The following is a 26,411-nucleotide window of genomic DNA, read 5'->3' on the forward strand; positions in this document are numbered from 1 at the left end:
AGCCACTAGGGTCCAACTAATGGCTGTGGAGTCATTAATTTGGTGACTTTGGGGTAGTTAGGTCATCTTTAGTGCATGGGTTCAACGTGGGTTCAAGTGATCAAAGCTTGGGTTTGGGCTAAGCTGGCCATGTCAATTAGCCTAATTGACTTATCAACATCGTGTAGATGATTGTTATGAAGATTTTTTGTGAAGAATTGAAAGATTTTGAGTTCAATTGGAGGGTCAATTTGGAGGATTTTTTAAATTTGATCAATTTGGGCATGTTGGGCTAGACTTGGGTCTAGGTTGGGTTAGTCTTGGGATAAGTGGAAATTTTAGGGTTAAGGCCCTCAATTTGGTGAGATTTTGAGACATGGCCAATTTTGGGCAAATTTGGGGCTTTTGGACTTAGGTTGAAATCAAATGAAATTGAGGCCTAACCAAGGCCAATTGATGGTCAAGTTTGATGTATGAGAATATTATGAAGGTTTTTCAACACAAATTGTGGCAAGTTGAGTAAGCCATGGGTTCAATTTGATGGAACTAAGTCATGGGGCCAAAATTGAGGTTTTTATCTAAATCAAAAGTGGGTTCAAATCATGGACCAATTGGGCTTGGATTTGGTTTATGTTTGGCATATGTGGGCTTGGATTTGGTTTATATTAGGCATATGAAAAGAAAATTTGAGTTTAGAATTGAAATTGGGGTAAATTGAGACCAATTTGACAAATATTTGAGGTGATTTGGGGAAAATATGGGTCTTTAAAGGGCAATTTGGGGGTTTTGAGGGTCTTTAGGGAAAATATGGGTCTTTAAAGGGCAATTTGGGGGTTTTGATCAATGATGGTCAAATTGGCCAAATTGGGTCATGTGGTAGCTGAGGAAAATGAAATTGGGAATATTTAGAATGTTTTGGGAATTTTACAAATTTTTGGAATTTTGGGGTAAGGAAGTGTATTTTGGTAATTTGACAAATTTTGGTGATTTTGGGTAGTTTGGGTGTTTTCAAGGTGTTTGAAATGACTTTTGAACCAATTTGAGTATTTTGGGTGAATTTGAGAATTTTGGCCAAATTTGGAGTCCCAAGGGTATCTGAGTAATTTGGGGGAGTTTAGGGGCAAAATGCTAGGTTGGGTATGTTGGTAGAGTTGGAGTGCCAATCACTATCAATAAGCCATGGACCAATGTAAACCCCATTTTGGGTCCTATATGTAGTGGCCTTAGCTAAACCCTATCCTAGGGCTAGTGGGTTTAGGGGACCACCTATATGAGTCTCCCAAATATTAGGGGACCACCTATATGAGTCTCCCAAAAGTATCAAGGGACCAAAGTCTATAAGTTTAAGTTTATGATTGTGAGTGATTGTGAGTGCAAGTATGTACCGTAAGCCTTAGACCAACACCCAGGGTCAACCCTAAGGTCCAACAGTCCTAAGGGTGACTCATCTTGAGTTCTCCCATAATGACCCCACCTACTAAGTGCTGGAGGTTATGATCAATATGTGGAACTTCAAGTTCAGTAGAGAAGATGGTAGAATTTCTAATGGTGAGGGTTCCTTTTCTAGCTTTCTAAGAATAGTCAATAGGAAGTCCTATGGCTAGACCTTAGGCTACTAAAGCGAAAAAACTAAATCTCAACCAAAAGTGAGGTCAACAAGGCCAAAATGTGTTTTTGTTGTATTTTTTTTTTCTCACTGTTGGCTTAGAATTTCCCTTCTATAAACCTTTGAGAGAATTATATTTCTTTGTTCATATGAACAATCATAATTCCTGCATGTTAAGTGAGAAATTCTATTGAGATCCAAAGAAAAATGCTAAATGGAGACCAATTAGAAAGCTCTGAATAATAATAAAAATTTTAAATTAGTCACATGCTATAGAGCAATCTTAGTCGAGCATAAACTGCTCATCGATTAATCTAGATTATCTATTACTGCCGTGAAATTTGTCTCACAACCATGAACTAAATAATAAAATCTACTTCCAAACTTGACCATCCAAAACCAAAATTAGTGTTGATAAATAATTGAAAATTTTAACGTACTTAATCAAAATGGTGAGGGCACATGGTTGGAGTGAAAAAAAGGCATTCAAGGTGATATGACAATAAAATCTCTATGAAGAACAAGTGAGAGAATATGATGGTTATGATGAGATCAAGGAAACATATAAGTTGACCACTCCTTTATTAAATCTCTATACTGAAGTCAAGAAAAAGAGTGGAAGAAGGCATCAAATGCTCTTCAATGATGGATGATGTCATACCTACTGGCCTTGTGCCTGGTATACGAGATAGGGAAAGTGAATGTTTGTTGCGTTTCTATGATGATATTAGTGTCAATCGAAAAAGATGAAGAGGGGAAGGGTTGATAGTTGAGAAAATAAGAAGATTTGCGTGAGAATTCTAATGATGTTGAGGAAGAGATGGGTGAATGCTATGCCTAATTGTGAGATGTGTGAATGATATGCTTAAATGTGATATGGTATGCATGAGAACTCAAAAGCTTTGCTCATCTTCTATCATCACATAAAGTTGTGATGTGCTTACTTGTGAAGGTTCTGATGCAATTACTAATGGTTGTGGCAGGTTTACTTTTATTTTTGAGTAAGAAAATCAAATTGTTATACTATTTATATAAGGTTAATTCCACGTATAATAAAATCATGAAATCTTGATATTATTTATCTTTGTTCGTATAATCATTTCTCTTATGTAAAAAACAATATGTATGGAGTATAATTATTGCTCTACCAGCAAAGAAAATTTATAAAATGTTGAGTTGAATGATGGCCTTAAACTACAATGCTTTTCGGAATGGGATGACTTTTTAGGTATGGGGGCTTGAGCATATAGTAAATTAGACTCAAATAAAACCTTAGATGTTAGCGGAAAATTTGATTATATTGATCTCATGCACAAAGCTGTGTGGTAGGACAATATCATATATGTCACCTATAAAGAGAATTTATATAAAGTTAAGTCAATATACGTCTTTAATTGATATTGCTCAGCTAAATTAGGGTATATTAGTCATAAGAAATTGAGCACATTGAATTCGAATTCAAATAAAACCCTGGATGTTGAAGCAAAATATTGTTATATCAAATTATCTCATGAATATACTCTAATCCATTTCACATGAACTAGGTGCCTCATTTAGAGTTTGCACCATTCGAACACATGTACAAAAAAATGTGGTAGGAATATACTATGTGCTTGTAATACACACATCTATACACATCCACACACAAAGCCAAGTTAAAGTCAAATGACACCTTTTGTTGAGATTGCTTCCTAAATGGGTAAGCTGATAAGCTTTGGAGTTTTGATCCCGTAAAAAGTTAGATGTAAATAAAACCTAGACGCTAGAGCAAAATTTGTATATATAAAATTTTCTCTTGAAGTACTCCAATTTGTTTCACATGAAGTACTCCAATTTGTTTCACATGAAGTACAAGCCTCTTTTAGAGTCTGCAAGCTTCTTTTTAAGTATTTTTTGAAGATTATATATGATGGACATGTTTTTAGTTCTTATTCATATTTGTCGGTTACTTTGTGAACCGTTAGCAAATATTCATTTGTAATACTAGGGTAAATTATAAAAATATATTTCTTGTTTCTTAGGTAGGTCAATGTTTCTTAAATATCCACAGTTTCTTATAATACTTAGAAATAAGATTTTTCAATCAAATACCATTACAAATCATCTCAAATGGTATTACTTTTTATAAAATGAGCAATTGCTTTTTTTTTTTTTTTTTGAACTTGCAGCTATATCTCACTCCCTCTTCTTTCAGCCTCCCTGGCGTGGGCACGAGCATATAGGGAGTCTTGGGAAAATCATGCGCATTGGCCCTTCTAACATGGATTGGCCCCTCCTTTGAATAGGCAATCCAATCCTGGCTATTTATGGCTTATATACATGTTTCTTTCGTTTTAGTTTTTTTCAGTTTTTTCTTGTTTTTCTGTCAAGATTGCTGTTGATGTCTCATTGTTCCCTCCTAGGGCTATATCCAAAGGCGAGAAGGTGTTTCGGTTATAACTTATTATGAGGTGGTGTTTATATATAATTCCCTACTTCCCACCGCCCTTCTCGATTGCCTTCGTCGCCATGGTTGCTGCTGCCACTCAAAAAACAGCTTTGTTGTTTTCCTTCAACCGTCCGTTGGTCCTAGCCACCTCCACCTCGTTGCTAGCCCTTCCAATCACCTCCAGCTTGCCGCCGACCCCTCCAGCTACCTGCCTACTTGCTGCCGCCTCCTTCTAGCCACCTCCAGCTTCTTGCCAACCCCCCCAACCACCTACCAGTTCTCATGCCTACGGTAAACGCTGAGTAGCCAAGTGCGGAGTGGATAATTGCTGAAAGCATTTCAGTAGTAAGCCCACCCCAAGATGTTTTAGGACTTCTCATCTATTTGATCTCACCTGCCCGACATGGCATGCCATCACTCATCCGAGTGGAGGTTGCCTCCGCTGTTCTTCCTCGCCCAGTCAGTCATGTCGGGACCAGGGAAGCTTAATGGCATTGTTTCGGGGTAAGGTTAGAAAGATTAAAGAAACAATTGGATCGTGACAAGTCGTTAGTCGGGAATAGAGCTGTGGCTTCTTCGGCGCTATATCACAATTCATTCATTCTCGGGCATAGCTTGTTGTTGCCCCTTCTAGCCAACTACAACCTGTCGTCGCCCTCTTAAAGACAACTCCAACTTGCTGCCGCCCCTTCTAGCCACCTTGCACTTACTACCGCAGTCTTCTTGCTGCCTCCACCGCTTCAAGGCTTTGCTGCCATCTACCACCCAACCTACTTTAGTAACTAGTTGTCCTTAAAGCGCAACACCATCACTTTTGATTTCAGCCCTAGTTTAGCTCTTTGTTGAGTCTTTGTTATTTTTTGGTTCCAAATGTCTCTGATTGTAACCTTCATTTGCTTTCAATAATGATTTCTCTATAATGGTTTAGGTTTAACTCTAGTATTATTTGACATCAGAGTTTGCCTAATATAAGTCTTAATGAAAGTTTGATTTTGTCTTTTTACTGTTTTTCCTACTAATTCCAATATCACTCTCTCCATCCCCCGCCAAAAAAAATTGTATTTCCCCACCCTACACAAATTAGAATGTTTTTGAGGTTCTGCAATGGGAAATGTTATATGCCCACTCGAAGGAAAAGTTAAAGCTAACATTGACAGCCCATTCCATTTTTAACACTCTAGACCCCAATGTTAGCTTTACCGAACTTTAGTCAGTTGTTCAAGGTGGAGTGTGATGTTTCTAACATGGGGATTGTAGCCATTTTGAGCTAAGGAGGACATCCCGTAGATTTCATTAGCGAGAAGTTGAATGAATCTAGGAGAAAGCATTCAACGTACAATAAGGAGTTCTATGTTGTTGTGAGAGCTCTTAATCACTAGAGTCACTGTCTATTGACATGCGAGTTCACTCCATTCATGGATCACGAGGCTCTGGGGTTTTTGAACAATCAAAGCAAGCTAAAGAGCCGATGTTCTTCCTGAGTTGAGTTTTTTTGGTGCTGTTCGAGTTTGTGATTAACCACAAAGCAAGAAGTTAAAATCGAGTCGTTGATGCTTTGAGTTGGCGCCACTTGTTGATCACTTCCATGCAGTCAAGAGTTGTTGGGTTCAAGATGGTCAATGAGCTATCCGAGACAAACAAGGATTTTAAGGAGATCAGGGAATAATGTCAAGAAAGACCAACATAACATTACCATAGAGTGGAGGGCTGCCTGTTCCACTAGAACATGTTGTGCATTCTTAGATGTTCGCTAAGGGGGGCCATCATCCAAGAGAGTCATAACGAGAGACTAGCTGGTCATTTCTGTAGAGACAAGACAGTCGCATTAGTGAAAGAACACTTCTCTGGCCCTGCTTGATGAGGGACGTGGAGTGGTACGTTCGGAAGTGCAGAGTTTTCCTGCTAGACTAGGTCCAAGGACAAAATACATGGCTATACACAACATTACCAATACTAGATGCTGTTTGGATAGATGCAGAACAATGGACACATCCCATATCATTGATTTGTACTTCAGGGAGATCGTGAGATTGTATTTGATAGCCAAGACCATTACATCTTATATGGGCGTCAAGTTCCTAAGTCACTTCTAGAGAACCCTATGAGGAAAGCATTGTACTAAACTTCAATTCAATTTAACAACTCATCCCCAAACTGATACCGGAGGAAATCCAAAACCATCATGAAAATAAAAATATTATTGCTAAAAGTGAAATCAGTTACAACGACTCTTCAAAAACAGGAAATATCGATAACAAACATAAAAGAGGACCCTAGAGTGAGGATGAGAGGTGGCAACGCCAGCTGGACAACAGGTGGAATGGTTGGCAGGGTGCTTGTGGTGACAACAGAGGCAAATAGAGAGGCTCGCAGCTACACTGGGTAAGGGGATGGCTTCCTGCTGCAGCAGGGTGGGGTGGAGGACGTAAGAGTGGTAGTAGGGAAGGGATTGTTGTGAGTGGGGTGGGCAGGTGGCTGTTAAGGGGAAGGGACAACTAGGAGCGATGTTTGGCAGGTGGAGGTTGATTGGAACAGGATGGTGAATGTTTGTAGTGGGACGTGACTGCTGCGGCGGATTAAGGCAGGTGGAGGAGGACTGGAGCGGGATGGGAGAATGCTGTAGCGGGACGTGATGGCTGGAAGGGGATTAAGGCAGTCTGCTGCCAGCAATTATAGAGTCACGACAACAAGGAAATCAGGGGACAGGCTGTCATGGGAGGGGGAATAAGAGCTACGGTTGGGATGTATTCAACGATAGGGAAAAGGGCAGCAACTGGTTGGGAATTCTGGTATGGAAAGCAAACTCACTGGAGAGGGGGAAACTATGGCTAGTGGTTATGGGAATTATGGAGGCTACGGTTGAGTAGCAGCTGGGAGGGAGGTTGTAAGGTGTAGGTGAAGCATCAACGAGAGGCTGCAAGAAACAGTCTGGTTGGGCTGTCCGGAGCTGCAGTGGGTAGGAAGGGCAGTGGCAGTGAAAGAAGGTTTGTGGCGAAGGGTGTGGAGATAATCACCACCTTGGGATAGGGATACAACTGGAGCACCACTCTAACCGTTTGATCCAACCCTCAAAGGAGAAAATAGGACGTCGGCAGCCGTCCTTACAAGCAAAAATTAGAAAATAATGTAAGCTAACCCTAAGACACACAAAACATATATAAATGTTGTTTTGATAGAGAGGAGAGGTGCGGCCCTCTCTTAATTGGGTGGCAATCCCAATATTAGTCGACCGGCCGTCACCCAATCTCAACGGAACTGGTTCAGGTTGCCCGGTTTAGTAGGGGTTGGAGGGGAATATCCCTCGTGTCATAGATAAACGTTCAACAAAAGTGGTGAATAGCAGTCTGGGGAACCCCCTGAGGTGCTTTATAGGAAAGAACATCAAGAAGGGGGATTTGATTTTAGCCTGAGCCGAATTCACCCACAACAGGCTCGTGAGTCAGACTACAGGACATAACCTCTTTCATACCTTGTATGGGCACAATCCACTCACTCCACTGAAGCTAGTACCAGTTCTTCCTATGTCGGATGTTAGTATGAAAGTTAAGGTGAGGGTACTGAAGATTTAAAGGCTAAAAGAGAAGGTCGGGAAAGAGATCATCGGACAGAATCACAAGTACCATATGCAAACTAATAATACTAGGAAGATGTGACTTTTCAGGAGGGAGATTTAGTCTGGATGAGACTGAAGGAAGAGAGGTTTCTCACAGGATCATTTGGGAAACTCAATTCCAGAGCAAACAGATATTTCAAGATCTTCAATAAGTTAAATGACAACACTTATATGATCGACTTGCCAGGGAATTACAATGTTTCTACTACCTTTAACGTGACAGACTACTCCATACTATGAGGACCCGAAAGCTTTGATGAATGAGGTCGAAACTCCCTCAACCCGGGGAGACTGACGCTGGTGCGGGCATATAGGGAGCCGCAGGAAAATTCTGTGCATTACTTCTTCTGGACCGAACTAGTCCAGATCCGGGAGGGTCGATGGCCCTTTTATCGTGCATTGGCGGCCCCTTTCTATGAGGGGATCCAATCCTAGTTTTCTTGGGCTTATATTTGTCTTTTCTTTGTCTTAAGTTTTCAATTTTTATGGGTTTTCTATCAAGATTGACGTTGGTGTCTCCTTGTTTACTCCTAGGGCTGTATCCAAATGCAAGAAGATGTGCCGGCTTTAACTCATACTAAGGTTGTGTTTTTCTATTGCTCCTTACTTCCTACTAGCCCTCCTCCATTGCCTCTGTCACCGTGGTCGTTGCCACCACCTGGAAAACAATCTCTTTGCTATTTTCTTGTAGCTAACCATCGCTCCCAGCCACCTCCACCTCGTTTTCAGCCCTTCTAGCCTCCTCGAGCTTGTTGTCACCCCCTTCCAACCACCTACTTACTTGCTGCTGCCCCCTTCCAGCCACCACATGCTTGCTGTCGGCTCCTCCAGCCACCTCCAACCTGCTGTCGCCCCTTCCAGCCACCTCCAACCTGTTATTGTCCTCTTCCCACCACCTCCAACTTATTGTCGCCACTTCCAACCACCTACCACTTACTACCACAACCTTTTTGCTGCCTCCACCACCCTAAGGCTTCACTGTCGTCCACCACCAAACCCGCTTCAATTACTATTTCTACTTAAACTCCAGCACCACCGTCTTCAACCATTAGCTCTAGTTGAGCTTGTGTTGAGTCTTTGTTATTTTCTAAATCCAAGTGTCTCTAATTGTAACATCTATTTGCTTTTTAGCAATAATATTTGCTTTCTTTATTGTAGTTTGGGTTTGATGGTGAAACGGTGCCTAGTCCAGTCTAAATCACACAATGGACCGATTATATCATTAAACAGCTCGGAACCGGTTTAACCAAGAAATCGGTGAATCGATTCACTCTTTTGAAGATCATGATATTATTTTTTTCTCGTCATTTTTAAATTACAACCGTTTTTGTGAAAATACAAGTGGTATTATATATATATATATATATATATAGAGAGAGAGGATTACAGGGACATGTGGAAGAATGCTTGATGGCTCTATTATAAATGCACTCCATATTTTGGATTACTATTTATTTGTTTTAAAAACTTAAAAAATTGTTGTTGTATTTTGTTTGTTTAGTTTTTTATATATATGTTTTTAATATCATTATTTTATTATTAAGGTAATATTTAATTAATTTTTATATTTATTGTATCATCCGGTTCAACCCCCATTTCAAACCCGGTCGAACCAATAAGCTTTAGACCTTTCCTTTTTTTAGTTTGATATTCGATCTGATTTTCCCAACCTTGGGTGTAACTGAGCAATCCAACTAATGATTTGATTGAGGTTTGATTTGATAAATGACTCATTAATTGAGCTTGCTAACTAAAGCTTGAATTAATCCCGACTTGACTCATCAACTTTTAAGCCGACTCATTTAAAAATGTTAATATAATATACATTTAAATAAATTAAAATTCAAGTATTTATTTATAGAGTTATAAATTATATTCAAAAGTTCTATCTTTTTCTAATCAAGTAAAGAGCTAGAATAATCTCCGACTATTTAAATGGGTTCATTTTAGTCCTAGCGTTTATAGTGTTAGAATAGTCTCAAACTCAGTAAATTGGGGCTGAAATAGTCTTTATGAAGAACTATTAGAGCTCAATTTTAAAATAGTCGTAAATTGTTTTGGCACTTCTATAAACTTTGGGATCAAAATGACCCATTCAAATAGTCGAGGACTATTTTAGCACTTTACTTCTTTCTAATCTCTACTGATTCCTTATTTTGTGATGTAATTCTTATATTTGTATTATTTTATTACAAATACGTAAATTTTAGTAATCTTTTCTTATATAATAAATGAGCTCATTTTCAAGCCGAGTCAAACTCATAATTTAACTGAAGCTCATGCAAAAATATGATTAATTAATAGGCCCATGCTTTGGTCTTATGTCACGACCCGGCTCAGAGGTTTAAAATTTTTAAGACTGACACAAATGATCGGACGGTGAAATTTAAGATTTTCTATACCTACTTTTTATCATTAACAATTTACGGCCCAAATTTAAATTGAAGGTTGTCGGTCAACTTTTTCGATGTGAAAAATTTAATTTAAATATATATAAGGTAAAAGGTTTAGATTATGAAAGTAGTATTTTAATTTTTTAGGAAATGAGACCGAATAGATCTGTTTAGTCCAATAATTTGCATAATCGTGCCTGACACCCTGAATACTATGACTGACACCCTGAATACTACACATTCCAAGAGAAAAGTGTCGACCCCGATAATAGGCCCGATCCTGCAAACTAAGAGATTTGTGACATTCATTTGGTCTGCGAACTTTTTATATGTGACTGACAGATTCCCCTATTTAATACAAAGATTAAATAGAGTTTATTTTACCTGGGTTCCAAGTTCCCTATGGAGGCAAACCCCTATAGTTAATTACATCCTAAGTGACGGGAATCACTTGAGAAAACTCTCGATAATGATCAGTGGTTCTAGTCTTCAAGAATTTAAAGTTCAGGTTTTCAAGATAGGACGTGGAAAAATAAGTGAGAATGACTCAAGTAAGAACATTCCTTTCAGGAGTCCAAAGGAAGTAAGGAGTCCAAAGGAAGTAAAACAAAGGAAGTAAAAGGTAGGGGATGTCATAGATTCTGAGGGGAATCCTCAGTGATCTCCCAAACTATCCTGCTGTGTGGCTGTGCTTTAGAGATTTTATTTGAATGTTGAATCCCGTCAATTTTATTATTTGGGACTTACATTTGCATAATAACTAGTTATGTAAATAGCCCGCAGAGGTAAGAGGTTTTACGTCATTCTAGATTAAACAACTTAAGACTTGTTTACATATTTTGTCAAAAATAATGAACTATCTGCAACTATCCATATTAAACAAATGCTTCAATGAGTAGCAATTTGTATTAATTGGTTAGGATACAATGCACTTTTGATTCTTTTTTACACCCCTAGCATGACCTTGTTTGAATTATATTGTTTTGAAATAATAATGAAGTCGACAAAGCATAGAGCAAAAACAGTGATACTATTTAAGTTATTCTTCTAATTTTGTTACTTGGATTCAAACTCATCCTAGTAAAATTCTCAACGAAGTCGTTGCTCGCATGCATTGCTAAAGTTGTGAAGTCTTCCAAGAAACCTTAGCTGCTAAGAGGCTATGCCAATGAGAAACAAGAGAGATATTGAATGGCGTGTCTAAACCTTTGTGAGGCTCCTTGGTATATAGTATTTGAAAGAAATCTTGATGCATACAAATCAAAACTAACCATCAATGCAATTAAATTTTTACCTTCCTAAAATCTTCTAAATATAAGTTGGAGGCGATGATTTCTGCCCTCTGTAACTATGAAACATTTGAGGGAGAGATACGTAGAGAGAGGAGGCATGTGTGGTGTTATTTTTGAGGGTCATTTGATAATAGTTGCGCCTTAGATTCCTATCTTTATTACCTTTATTCGGTTCATTTATTTCTGCAAATATCATAAGGTTTTCCTTTTTGTTTAGTCAGATAGATTTGACGCTTCATTTTGTGGCGAGGGTGAGTGTATTTGATTTTGAGGGAAACTTTTTATTGTGCCTCTGTTATTTAAGCACTTCTATGGCTTCTTCATATTAAATCAATTCCTTTTTCCTAGATGTAAGCTAGTATTTGGGCAGAATCATATACTTGGTATTTTTTTGTTGTGCTTGGTTTTTTTATCATTTACTTTGTGTTTTTATCATATTTGTTTCTGGCAGTTGCATTCAAATAATTCCATGATTTTTTTTCCTAACATTTGCAAGCCCTCTCATGCATTTCTTTTATTTATGCTGGCCATCACCACTCAAATTGAGTTGGATGTTCTTCCAATCACCCTCTCGTAGCCCATTGCCCTCTCTATTCTTGTTGACAATTCTTTTCTTATCATATTTTTACTATATGGCTAGAATGCCATCATCATTATAGGTCATGCACTACCCATCTACCAGCCAAAGGCCAATGAATATCCTTGCTTGCTGTTTCAAAGTATGATAATCTCTATCTAAGATTTGCAATCCCTTTTCACCTCACAATTTTTCTCCCTCCCATGAGCTAGAAAAATAGCATTTTTATTGTTTTTTTCAAAATAATTAAGATTCATCTAAATTGAAATATTTATTTGGTAGTTGAGGTAATCAAGCTCCATCAAAACTTTTACATGAAGATATTTAAATCTAGTTATCTTTTTCTATCATTTTGATGTAATATTCTGTCTCAAACTACAAGTTTGAGCTAAATATTAAACTTAGTTTGCAGGTTATGGTACTTAATATGTGTATGTTGGTGACATCTTTATGTTTAAACCCTTAAGCGCCCCATTTCTGACCTTTTTGCTCCTATTTACTTCTCATCTTATCCTATAGTTTGTCTAGAATTATCTTATTCACTTGCTAGAATTTTTATCTATGAATTGCATCAGATTAATTACCATCCATGTTTAATACGTGAAAAAAACATCAGGTTTCACCTTCCTGTTGCTTATCATGGACGGGCTTCATCTGTAGTTATTTCCGGGACAAATATTATTCGTCCAAGGTGACTATCATTGGCTGATATTACTTGTTATTAGTTTTCTACAAATGTGTTTTTCTTTCTTTGGGTTCTTCTTTTTTGCATTCACCATTTGTCTAACCTTAATCAATTTTTACATATTGCAACGGGAAAGGCTTGTGCCTTTTTGTTTTACCTGGAGTATTATTTTTCTATTGTCTAATTTTGAGGGTTCATTGAGAATTGTTTATACTGTTCATTTGTTAAGGCTTGTTTGCTTAGTCAACAGGCATTAATAGTAAGAATGTAATGCATAGTTGACAAAAGAGCCCCTATTCCAAGGTGCTTCTATGTAGCTTTCATGAATCTTTTGCTGTTTTAAATATCAACTTTCCAATTAAAGTTCAGATATTCTGTAGAACTTCTGTGGGCTATTTCTTCGGCAGGTTAGAAAAAAAAAACAACTGCCGATCATAGATGCTTGCCAAACATGTTTTTTGTGTCTGGATTATTATAAGTACTTATAAAATCAGATGTTCCGACTCAGAATAAAACTTTTTTATTTTATTGGTGCCACCTCATGGTTTATAAATGGTTTAAATACAGATTTGACAACCATTCCTATTCCGACAAGAACTTTTCATTATTCATATTGGTGCGAACCGTGGGTTGCAATTCTTTTAAATACAACTTCGAATATTCACTTTTAAACCCTCAAACTATCTACCAATAGCTGTTTGATATAAAGAGCATTCTTTACATCTTAATAATTGATGTAGATTTGTAAGTTTACACTCTTTGGAAACATCGAGCAAATAAATTATTTAAGCAATGATTTACTTATTTTGTGGTTTTATTTGTACATTTTAGTTTTAATTTATTTATTTTAACATGCATGTGATGATTTGTTAATGAGATTGGTTGTATTTTCTTTTATCAGAATGCATCTATTCTGATTGAAATATACTTCAATTTGGCTTAAGGGGATGTTTAGGACACAGGCTGCTGCTGTCAATTTTGTGATCTATGTATGGGTATTAAATATGCTTAGCTTGTTTATTTTAGGAGTTAATCGACTATTAGTGCTGTGGTAAGAGATGCGCTATTAAGTTTGCTAGCTGAAATTGCTTTGGCAGTTCTATAGTCACACTTTTTCATCATTTCTGTATTCATGCGTTGTCTTGCGGGATGCTATAGCTTCTATATGGCTATTAGTATAACTGAAGGGAACGAGATCTCCATCTTAAAGTGGCTACTTCTATGTTTTTCCTATGACAAGGATTGGTTTGCCTATCCATGCAATTTATCGATTTTTTGTTATAGGACTCGTAAAATTAATGCTATATATGCCTTACCAAACTATAGCTTTTATGACAACTGAGGTCTGGAGGGCAGTAAATCCTAATAAAATAGGATACTAATTAGGGGTTTGATCTCAACTCTTCAAAGATCTCAACTCTTGCAATAAGTTTCAAGAGTCAAGATTGATTCAAACTTATTTTGTATGAATACTTATATGTAAGTAATTATAAAGTAAGAGAAAGCAAAGTAACTAATATTTTTTTTCCATTAATAAAATTCATAATAAAATTATAACAAAAAAGCACGAACAACAACTAATGTAGAAGAAGGTGGGAGAAACAACTGCATAAAGAAAGCTAGTTGCACACAACAGAAGTACAAATAAAGTTACAGTATAAATTTAAAAATATCAAATGAAATTCTATTGAGTCAAAATTTGTTTCTGTGATGATTGTCACCCAAGCACTCTAGTAGAACTTGCTATAAGAAAAAAATTATCATGACAAACATTGGTATTTCATTCCAATAAGCAATTCCTATTTATTAAAGTATAAATAGCATGATACTGTGGTTTGAAGCATAAATAATAAAATGGGCATGAATCATTATATATAATAATTATTGGTGTCATCATATCATTATGTAGTAATATTATAATGCATTAATAAAATATATTACATACTCTAATTTTTTTCCTAGTATGTTGTTGTTCGTAATCATTTGCATGACAGGCTATAAGTAATGCAGTTTTATTCTAAAATATTCATGTGCAATCATATTAGGTTTAATTATACATCTTCAAACATGACTTATCAATTATTTTTCATTCAATTGTGTACTTGTTCATATATCCATAGTTGTTTTATCAAGGTACTCTGAAATTTCTGAACATATTATGTGGGCTTATCAAGTCATCTAGCGAATATTCAGAAAGGTGACATTGACCGACACCAATTCTCACAATCATATACGTTTTGTATATTTTGTTAACAAGTTTTCAAGAGGTATTATATAGTCAATATGACATTCTAGTTTTATAGAAAAATATGATTTATAGGAATAAAATTTATTACATTTAATAGAGGTAACATACAGTGTGCTTCAAAAATTCATGCCTCAACCTTTCTTGAAATGAATGGCAATGTTTTACTTTGAGGTTTCCATTCAAATTTTTAAAAAATAGATGAAATTGTAGATAAAACACTTGAGATTGCCTTCATTTTGCTAGAACTTTAAATCTAAAGTTCAAGATCTCCCATTGGTGCAAAGCTCTTTGATTAATTACTCATCTCAATAATAGGAGAACACTTTTGATTAAAGCTAGTCATTAGGATATTGATTGGTCAGTGTATAATAGCACTAATTAGGTTTCAAATTATGAAAATTTTCATCTTGAGCTTAAAGCTATTGATGGAATGAATGATGATGAACTCAATCAAGATCATATTATTTTGTCCCGGGCTATGGATCATACTCTATTATATTATTTTATAGATAGTCAACCCAACCTGATAAAAATTATTTTTGTCAACAGTTAATGGTTGCTTTATCCAAGGAGATCATGTAGATCTTGGGTGAATATTTGTAATACCGTAGTTAATTTAAACCAAAATAGGAAAATCAAATATTATTACTGAAAGCAAATATATAGTTACAACTAATACACTTGGAAGAGAAAATATAGCAACGCGACACCCAGAAATCTGAAATAGCAATAGACACAACATAAACACTCAAACTAGGGTGGGCTCTCAGGATGGTGGTGGTGATGATCGGTGAGGGTTTGGAAGGTGGCGGTAAGGTGGGGAGCATGTGCCAAGTGTGCAGATATGACAACAAAGCAATAGGTTCTTGATGTCTTGGGTGGCAGCAAGGTGGAATTCAGGTTCCCATAGGCTGGAACAACTAATATGTGGCAAAGATGTTGTGCAGGAGGGTTGCGACAGTGGTTAGGTGTCAAGTAGGTGATCCAAGATGGCTAGAATAGCAGCTGGTGGGAAGGGGATAGGATTTATGATGGCTGGAACAGTGATGACAATATGTGCGAGTGCTGGAATCGCAAGAAACTTTGATTGGAATGCAGAAACTACAGAAAGAACAACATTGATAGTTGTTTTAGAGGGCTGCAGCAGGGAACGATGGCAAATAGTGTGGGTAGGATGTTGAAGGGGAATGAGGAAGATAAACACTGTCTCAGGAGAGAGATATAGCTGAAACACCACCCAAACAATCTAGAAGAACGGACGTTGACAGTTGTTCTAAACAAAACTCACAATAAAAACTAAACCTAGAACATCAAAAACGCGATTATATAATAATATGATAACTAGGATTAGCCTAGGTGAACTGATCAACTCGAAATGGAAAAAAATTGGACCAAAATGGTCCAGGCAAACAGTCGGGACGCAACTTCATTTGCGGACTCCCATGTCGGGAGCAATGGGTGCTCCCTCGTCAGTCTCCTGAGATTGGTGAAGTTTTGACTTCATTCGTCGAAGCCCTTGTCTCCTCATGGTAATCAGGACAATCCCATTGAAGGTAACATAAATGTTGTCGGATTCAGGCACGTCACTCTTGTAGACGATGTTTCCCAAAGCACGTTCTAATAGATCAAGTATCCATCCACTTTTTACACAACTCGAGCTGGAATTGCTCGTGGATGGGTATCCTCGCTAACCAAGTCTCAAGCCATCAAATTTATAATTGGTTTCTTCCACTCATACTCGTTCCAGTGTATCTATTAGACAGGTATGTAATGAGGAATCAACTTTGGGATGAAATCTATGGCAGGTTGAGCAACTCTCACTAACAAAAACTTTGGATATGCCTCTTCTTCTCTTCTTCCTAGGTATAACCTAGATCCCATTGTAGGATTATTATCCCCATCATGCTTCGAAGACAATTTTCAAAGCTCATCCCTCCCGCTTGATCATCTATTGAGGTATACTCTGAATAGATTTTAACACCCAACTAAGTCCATATAGTCATCCAGAAGTGACACAAAAGACCCTCATCTTTGATATGCTGAGCCTCCCTCATTGGGGCAACTTAGGATGTAGGCTATATGTCTGAAAATTATGAAATCTTCTTGTCTGAGGCTGCCTTGTGTCCGGTATCAGCTCTTTAAACTTATGATTTTTTCAGACATCCAATGTTAGTTTTGTTGATGCTTTCTCAACGCTTGCCAAAAGATGGTTCAAGGCACCACAACCTCATATTTTGCTTGAACGCTCTCAATGTCACTGTCTTCTAGAACAACTACTATTAAGTCAGTTGGAATCTCTCTCCTGGATTTAACTAGAATCGATGGTGTCTCTTCCTCCTTAGAAGTTGAGAATGCTCTCTAACTTTTTCATCTTTTCCTGGATCACCATTTTTTCTTCAACTACCCCCTGATCAGTTAAAGAGATCATTCTCCTGGTTGTGCAATCTGATTCACTATGTCCAAACCCGTGACACTTGTTCCTAGCTGGGATGGATTTGGGAATGCGGATTGATTCCACATTTTCTTCACTCTTAATCAATTTCCCCTCAGGTGGGGTCGGTTTGAATGTTCCCCTGAGTGTACTTTGTTTGTAAGATCCTGGGGTTGAACCCTGCCTATAAGGTGCAGTGGTCGCCTTGAAATATTGCATTTTGCATTAAAAAAATAAGGAAATACAGATAGTTACAAATAAAGGTCCTAACCTGCAAAACATTTGCCCAGTCAAAATTAACAAAAGGGAAAAGGAAATGTGAGCTATCAACATTCTTAACAAAAAAAATGTCTTGTATGGTTTTCTTAGCACAAGTATGAGCAACTATATTTTCCTTTCTATCTATGTGCTAAAATTGAATATGTTTGAACAAAGTCAAAAAAGAGAAGTCTTCCAAGTCTTATGGCCTCCTCCTCCAAGTGTTGGTGGAACATGCATGTTAGAGCCAAGTAATGATATTTATGTTGTCACTTTCAATAATGTTGCCCATGATGTCAAACATCCGCAGTAGTTTCCATTTTCCACTGTACGTCCTCCATAGAAGGTTCTCGGACATCCCTTTGCAGGTTTCTCATGAACGGCATCATGGCTTTTCCTCTCATTCCGGTCTTCAGCAATTATCTCTTCGGTGGCATGATTAGGATTTAGAGTGTAGGTAGGGTTGATGTAGGGTGTAAGGATGGTTTAAGTGAAAATGAGAGAATTTTTTCGTAGCGGCTGTTGGTTGAAGAAAAGTTTGGGTATTGTGGATGCTAGAAACCCTAGGATAAGACTACAATTATACTAGCTCAGATACAAAATGATACTGAAATTAACCCAAACCATAATAGGAAAAACAAACATTATTACTGAAAACAAATAGACATATGCAACCAACACTTGAAAGAGAAACTACAACAACACGACACTTGAAAATATGGAATAGCAACAGGCATGAAAAACACTCAAAATTGGATGGGATCTCAGATTGGTGGTGGTGGATCAATGAGGGTTTGGAAGGCGGTGGTAAGGGGAGCGTTGGGCAAGTGGGCATATATGACAACGAAATAGCCAATTCTTGTTGTCTTAGGCGACATTAAGGTGAAATTTGGTTTCTTTGGGGCTGGAAAATGGATATGTGACGGCGGCAATGTAGGAGGGTTGGACAACATATATGTGGTAAAGAGGAAGTGTAGGAGGCTGAAACAACGGTTAGGTGGCAGTGACGTGGTTTGGGATGGCAGAAACAATAGCTGGTGGGAAGGGGAGAAGATTTCTGGTGGTTGGAGCAGCGATGACAGCAAGCGGAAGTGTTGGAATCACATGAAACTTTGGTTGGAATGCAGAAAATCTAAGAAGAACAACGTCGACAACGTTTCAGGCGACTGCAGCAGGGAACAACGAAAGGGAGCAGTGTGGGAAGGATGCAAAAGGTGAATGGGGAAGGTAAACACTACATCGGGAGAGAGATATAGCCGAAGCACCACCCAAACCCTCAGATGCTTCTCTCGAAAGGAGAAACGAACACCGGTGACTGTCCTAGAAAAAAATTACAAAAAAAAACTAAACCTAGAACATAAAAAAAGTGAATATATAATAATTTAATAACTAGGAGTGATCCAAGAGGACCGATCGACTCTTCGGAATGGAAGAAATGCTTAGATCAAACCAGTCCAGGCAAACAATCGGGTCGTGTCATCATTCGCAGGAGTCCCGTGCCAATTTGCTTAATGGGATAAATTTAATTTAACCATATCTAATATAGGGCTTGGTATCATATTTGGTATATCCAATAATTCACAACTTAAATGATAAACATTCACTAGAGAACTTGTGTGTTACAACCATGATCGTAATATAATTGAGTTATGCCAAACCACTCAAGTATAGAGCTTTGGTCATAATCACTATATATGTGGAGTCATTTGGTCAAACTATGTAAATAGAGGACTTGGGTCTCGTCCTCACTGACATAAAATATTTTGAATATAAGTTTATTATTATATTTTATATGACATTAGCTGTTTGTGTGCTTGGGTTTTTAAATTTGTTACCTTCGACAAATGATATTGGAAGGTGAAAATTTGCTTTTAAGATACTGTGTGATGAAATTTTATTTAAATATTTTTTAAAATTTTTATAGTTGAAAATTTGATTTTATTGAGCATCATTGGGGATTTGGTTGAAATACTTATATCTACAGTTTAGTTGAATTTTGTTGTTTGAATATTTATAGAAGCAACATTATGTTTACTCCCTCTTTGTAGAGAGGAGGATCAGACTGACTTGATGGGCACTAGATCTTATCATCTATGATTTTTAGTATGAAGCTTGAATTGGCCAAAATATAACTTATAACCTTATCCCAGAGACAAAACAACCCACTTAAGAGTACATAATTTAATATTTTTTTAATTGAAATTTTGAATTTTTTTTTCTTTTTTGCAAAATTTGTATGACTTCCCCATTTATTGAGATTGCTTACATTTTCATTTATTTTTATGTTCAGCCTGCTCAGCATCCTCATACCATATATTAAGATGTTCAAAGTATTAGTTGGAGCACATGAATGCATTTTCAATCTGCTAAATTTGGATATTTTAAGGAATTTGGTGCACTTTTTTAATGCAAAATAAGTTTAAAGTTTAGCTCATTTTAGCCCGCGCAACACTGATTATAACTGAGCTTTTGACATATTAGTCAAAGCACGTACGAGTTAATGAACTTAACGACATGCGTGCAATTTGATGTATTCCAAGATGAATTCCTTATTATGCTTACACACATCTTGTTGATATTTAAATTTTTTAATTGCACATTTTTTATTTGCATGTTTTTTTAGGCAATGCAACTGAGTTAAAAGTAGTATTGAGAAATGTGTAAGTCCTAAAGTGATCTCAAGTTTAAGTTTGCACGAGTGTTTTAGCATTGAGACGTGTGATGTTTTATTTGAATTTGCCAAAATTTGTCTTTTATCAACTTGTGCAAATGTTGCAGATTATGAGGCAACAATTGGATTCCTTGTTAGTTATGTTGAAAATTTTGCACAACTCTAATTAGAATTTATTCTTGTTTGAGAACGAGCTTTTAATTCTTTTCATGATTCATTTGTGCTCGTTGATGAACATCGAGTCCTCTTATTCTGTTTCATGTTCAAATTTTGTTCTCATTCAACATTATTTGCATAATATTTAAGTGTCCATTTTGTTTTTAATTTTGCAAATTTTTTATTTATAATTTTAGCATTTAAGTAATGTTCTTTGTATGACCTTTCAATCCAAATTTTAGCAGCCTCGTTATCATCCTTGCTTTGGGTGTTGCATTGAGAGTTTTAGGCCTCACCATGACATCTAATCAGGTGTGCGTGTTTGGCGTCGTGATACCGCGACCGAGGATTCTTTTAACTCACCTCACTACGTGAGAAATACATGATTGGAACAACCTGTATGAGTACAAATTTTTGTTTTTCTCTGTTGCATTGGAAAAAATCGTATGAGTACAAATTTGTGTTTTCTCCTCCACATTGGAATATTGTGCACAAATAATTATTTTTAACAAATTTGTTTGCATTATACCTTACGTGCGAAGTCAACGACAACGAGATGGGTCTTGGCGAGATTAAATACAATCTTTTTTATTTTGGGAGAAAATGATCCTTTCTCTATCTAGAGAGAGCAGGGTGAAGGGTGATGATTGTTTGAGATGCTTTGGTTGAAGATGGAGGTGCTAGGACTCGATTGGCAATTAGGCTATGATGGGGCCTAGGTGGTGAGCTAGGAAGGATTAGTAGGGTGATATCATGACACTACCGGGGGCTTGATATTAATTAAGACAGAAGCAAACGGTCTGTAATAATTAAAATATTTTATAACTAACAACTTATAATCCAAGTAAGATGACAGAGCCACTAAAATAAGTTAAAGCTATATAGGTAAATTTAACTTAATTTATGTTGTTTGTAACTTCTACAAACAAATCTTCTTCTATGTTTTCATCATTACATAAAAAATTAACCCTGAATAGTTAATGTAAAGCATAATGAGCTAGTCATAAGTAGTGAATATTCATATTTTTAAACTATAGCAGCGCAATGAAAAAAAAAGTAATATGTATATGAGTCAATTTTTTAATAAATCAGTATAAGAGCTTATGGTAATTTATTTTTGTGAATATGATTGATAAATATATTTCGAAACCATTTTTATGTCATACTATTTATTTTCATATTTATTTCATTTATGTACAACTCTCACAGTACCGTCTAAAATTGTATAGGTTAAGATACATCAATATTAATATCTCTTCCCAATTACGTGTACGAGTATCTTAGCGTTCTCTCGTTAGTATCATAAAAGGGTGAACTCCATAGTCAATAATGTATATGCAAACATACTATGTAAATCACTTTCTAATAATGTTCATTTCATTCTCATTTGTATATTAGTTAATATACTTGTATAACATTTAATATCTATGATAATTTAAGCATTGCTTAATGCACAAATCATTCATACAGTATGAACAAAAATTCAATAGAATCATAAATCACGAGTATGCAGTGATTTCAATATAACTAGTAACAGTAATTGTAAATGCATTTGATTTAGAAGAAGCCAAAATATTATCATAGCATAAGAACATGAATACTCAATGAATTTGCAGTTGTTATTCTTCAATTTCGTTTGTGACGTTGACCTCAAACCCTTGTAATAATTTCTTTAAATAAAATACAATTAAGATAGATATTATGATATGATTAATTTTCTTGTTTTATGCTATCACTTACATTCTAAATTTAATAAACTATACATGAATCCTAACCTTCACATTTTTTTTAGTTTGTTATCATATACTCCAATTACACTACACATTTGATATTTTAAGAAAACTAAAATAACATTTAACTTATAATTTTTATAATTTTAAATATTTAATTAGTCATAATACTAAAAACATTATTTCACTAAACTATCTTAATACTTATAAATTTTAGATTTATATTCAAAAAAACAAAATTTTCATAACTAACCCAATTTAATATTAACTTCAAATTTTCTTTAAAGTTATAATTCTCTCTCCATAAACCACAACACTAGATAATTCTTATAAATTTTTTATTTCATGAAAAATCCTAATAAATAATTTATATAAATGAAATTTTAGAATTTAGAAATGAAGGCATAAACAAAATTATCTCAACACAATAGGCTTGCCCCAATACCCAACCAAATATCCTTCCGCATATATTTTCTGCCATTGAATCATAAACAATACTTAATACATTCACTTAAATATGTTAATTCAAGCATCAAATTAAACCCTAACATTCCTTACTTTTGCTCGGTTCGGTTAAACAACTCGCAAAACTCCTACTTTTTCCGTATGCAAGCCACACGCTGATTAAGGAAGTAATCCTATAGTTCATTCAAAGCTCAAGGCCGAAGTAAAGGAATATAATCATCAACAAGTCTGATAAAGCACCGAGCACAGGACCAATGATTTCATGCCACTAATTCAACAAAATCTTGAATGCTAGGTCACTGACATGCCTCCTTCAACCAGCTCTCTAAGGCACAAATCCTATGGTTGAAAGTATGCCCATCCTCCTGACAAGTCCATAAAGGCAATTTAGGTATATTCCTTTATCTGGCTCATTAAAATTGTACAACAAAGGGCAAAAGATAAGTTCAATCTACCAACCAAAAGAGTGACATGTGACGGTGTCTACGAAAGTTGGTATATATACTTTATAAGCCTGCATATTCAGCTCAAGACTATATGTTGCATAGACATCCGGTTAGCATTCTCGAAGATCTACAAAGTGAAACCCTCATCATGGTATCCAAATAAGTTTTTAGAGATTCATAGGGTCATAGGTTATAACAAACATAATTCGCTTCAGAAGCGCACTATATTTTTTGGGATATTTTTTGACGTTAAAAAAAATAATTAAAGATTATTATTATTTCTAATTAGGTTTAATTAAACTTAATTAATATTAGATTAAAATTTAAATTTTCATGCTAACACAACTACATTTAGTCGTGTTAATTGCTCCCGCTTCCCTTCATTAATAAGGATCACACGGAGTTCGTTCCCTGTTTACGTGCCCACTTCGTAACTTCCCTTTATCGTTCCCAATGCCCTTCAGCTTCCTTGCACCAACCTACACTTCTTCGTTCGTCTGCTTTCTCCATTTCGTCTCTTTTTCTATTCACGCAACTAAACTCTGTTTCTTCTTTCGCGACCGAGAATAGTGAGCGAAACCACTGACAAAGTTGCGCCATACAGAGATGCACTTTACCTTCTTCGTCCTGTGAAGGCTCACATTCTCCCAATGCTCCCTAACGGGGGTTGAAGCTGGGAGTCTGCCAAATTTATGGGTGATTTGGATTTGCAAATAATATAAATTCTAGACTTTTGAACTTTTAAAATATTTTAAAAATGTATGGATTATTTGAAGTTTAAAATATTTGAAAATTTGGGGCTTTGAAACGTAGGCTCATAAGATTTTAAATAAAAATTGGGCTTTTGAAATATAAGCTCCTATGGCTTAAAAATATTAAAATCTTGTTTTTTTTAATTTAAGCTCATAAGACTTGAAATGTTTTAAAAATTGAGTTTTTCAGACTTAGACTTTTAGGGTTTGAAAATCAATTAAAAATTGGGTATTTCAAACTTCGATTCCTAGGGATGAAAAATAGTTCAAATATTTAGCTTTTTGAATCTTTAAAATCTCTCCACGAAATTTGCAATGTGTCTGCTAGCGAATAGAAGACGATCATTTTTAAGCTTCAAAAGTAGCTATGTAAATGCAAGAACATTTTGCAAATATCTCAAAATTTGAATGATTTCAAGCCATACAAATTTCAAGAATATTTTCTAAATCAAATGTAAAATGCAATACTTAGAGATTTGTGAGAGTATTTTAAAAATTGTATGAGTCAAAGTTCTCGAATTTATGTAAATTTGAAATATCTACACAAATGAATCAACTTTTTTTTTTGAAACAAACTACCTCTCAATTTCATAGTTTAACTTAACAACCAAGTTACTCAAAGCATGTAAAATTCAGGATAGCGTGCAAACATATAAAGTCAGACAGTTGTATGTGCTCCAACCAATATATTGAATACTAAAATACCAAGTTTGAGAATGTTGCATGGGCTAACGGTCTGTCTTGTCTTTAGGATTGGGTTTTATGTCTCACTTAACTAGTCTGATTCTCCTTTCAATGAATGGAGTTGTGGACAGTAAATTTAATAAAAAAATGTTTAAATCATAAATATAAAAATTTTCAAGTCCAAATCACTTAAACTGATTCTTTTCCTTATAAAGATAGGAGTCGACATGGCTTATATCCTAAAAGGCCTATACTAACAAATTCAAATGCCTTTAAATATAAGAGTGTCAAATATTTAAATGCTCATTGATGGCCCAATTGACTGAAAATCTCAACCAGAGGGGTTAATTTCAATCCAATATTCAGTACGAGTTTCAAATGAACCTTTGGACAATACTGTATCCCAGATTAATTATGGCATTTGTGAGATCATGCAACTCGTTGTTGACACGATTGAACAGCCAGGGCAGTCCAGACTTCTGAGTCATTGCTAGATTTAGGTGAATACATTAGAGTGACCCAGATATTCGCCTGTGGGTTGGGTTCCCAGTCCAACATGTGTATATGTTACTAGGCCAGATATATTCTAGAGGTGCGTAGAGATACATTGCGAGCAGCTGGGATATATTCAAGTTAAATTAATCACTTAAAAGCTAAAAGCAAAAAACCATCTATCCTCTGCAACAGTTTGTTGGGGTGACAAACTCTTGATTGACTTTAGCTTATAAAGAGTGAATGTCATATTAAATGCATTTCTATATTCACAATAAAAAAAATTACATGCTAGTAAGGATATGACACGAGTCTTCTATTTGTATGTTTTTGCTGCTAAATGACACCACAAAGTTGCGGTTACAACCAGAGCCCTCTAATCTGGTTTTTACTATCAAATAACACCATTATATTACGATCACAACCACTACTCGTATATTCTCCAACGGCTTTCTATCCTTTGAGTTATGGATCATAAGGGTACAATTGATTGACAAAATGTCTTATGTCAGTTAAGGTCGACTTAAATTTGTCCTCTCAACCAACCATCCACCTTGGATCTATAAGGGTCCCTTAGACGATGCAATCCATGGTTGCTGACAATGATTTTTCAGTAATGTTGGGTCGACTATCTCCTTTAACTAAGTAAATCAGGAACCACGACGACTCAGGACAACGAACCATCAGATATTGATCGGCTTTTGTCATCGTTCCCCCACAATCTACTTCAAGTTTCAAGTGATAAATTTTGCAATTTAAAATATATGTCTGCTACCATTATATGTTGATTATTCAAGGTTAAATGACTAGCCTTAATCGAAGGTGCTCTCTTGTTATCGTGAGAGGTAATTAACCATAGGGACTTGCGTTTATGGGAAACCTGGAACCCTAGTGTTGTATATGCTATTCTATCTACATTCTGAAAATTTAATCCTCCAAAGCTCTCTCAACCAAATGAAATAAAAAATAACCGAGTTTAGGTAGCGGTCGGAATTTTTTGAGCCCACAGCTGCATTCCCTCGAAAACCAAAAGAAACTAATATATCAAAGATATCTTCCTCTTTGAGGTTAATTTAATGCTCTAAATTGCAATAAAATAGGGGTATTAAAGATTGCACAATCACAATGCATATATCTATATCTCATTGTTAGTTATGATATTTCAACCATGATGAATTTATATGTCATCCCTCAACTTCATGCAAGTCTCCGTATCTAAAAATTGGAGGCCAGGTAATTACAAAATAATAAAGTGGGAAGCAAACAGCATAAATTTGATTAAAATAATTTCAGTAGATCAAACTAAAACAGATAAAACGTCCAATATCCAACTACATTTAATTCCTAGAAATAGAGTTTAAAACAGTATATAAAATAAAAAACCCGACATTAAAAGGTCTAATTATGAAGAAAAAAAGAAGGAAAAAGAACTTCAAGGACAAATCTCTTTACTATTAATTTGATTTCTCTAAGTTGCTGCCTCTTTTTCTCCTCATCAATCTCCA

General features: G+C 35.9%; 1 protein-coding gene across 1 annotated transcript in view; it reads left to right on the forward strand.

Annotated features, from left to right (window-relative positions):
* LOC110023981 (fumarylacetoacetase) overlaps positions 1–26,411 on the forward strand; it is a 65,764-nt gene that overhangs the window by 15,988 nt on the left and 23,365 nt on the right. Inside the window, exon 5 of the mRNA XM_020723661.1 lies at positions 12,505–12,579. Within this exon, the coding sequence (XP_020579320.1) occupies positions 12,505–12,579 (75 nt within the window). The remainder of the gene's footprint in view (positions 1–12,504; positions 12,580–26,411) is intronic.

This window comes from Phalaenopsis equestris, unplaced genomic scaffold (assembly GCF_001263595.1).
Source record: "Phalaenopsis equestris unplaced genomic scaffold, ASM126359v1 Scaffold000240, whole genome shotgun sequence".
Classification (NCBI taxonomy): Eukaryota; Viridiplantae; Streptophyta; class Magnoliopsida; order Asparagales; family Orchidaceae; genus Phalaenopsis; species Phalaenopsis equestris.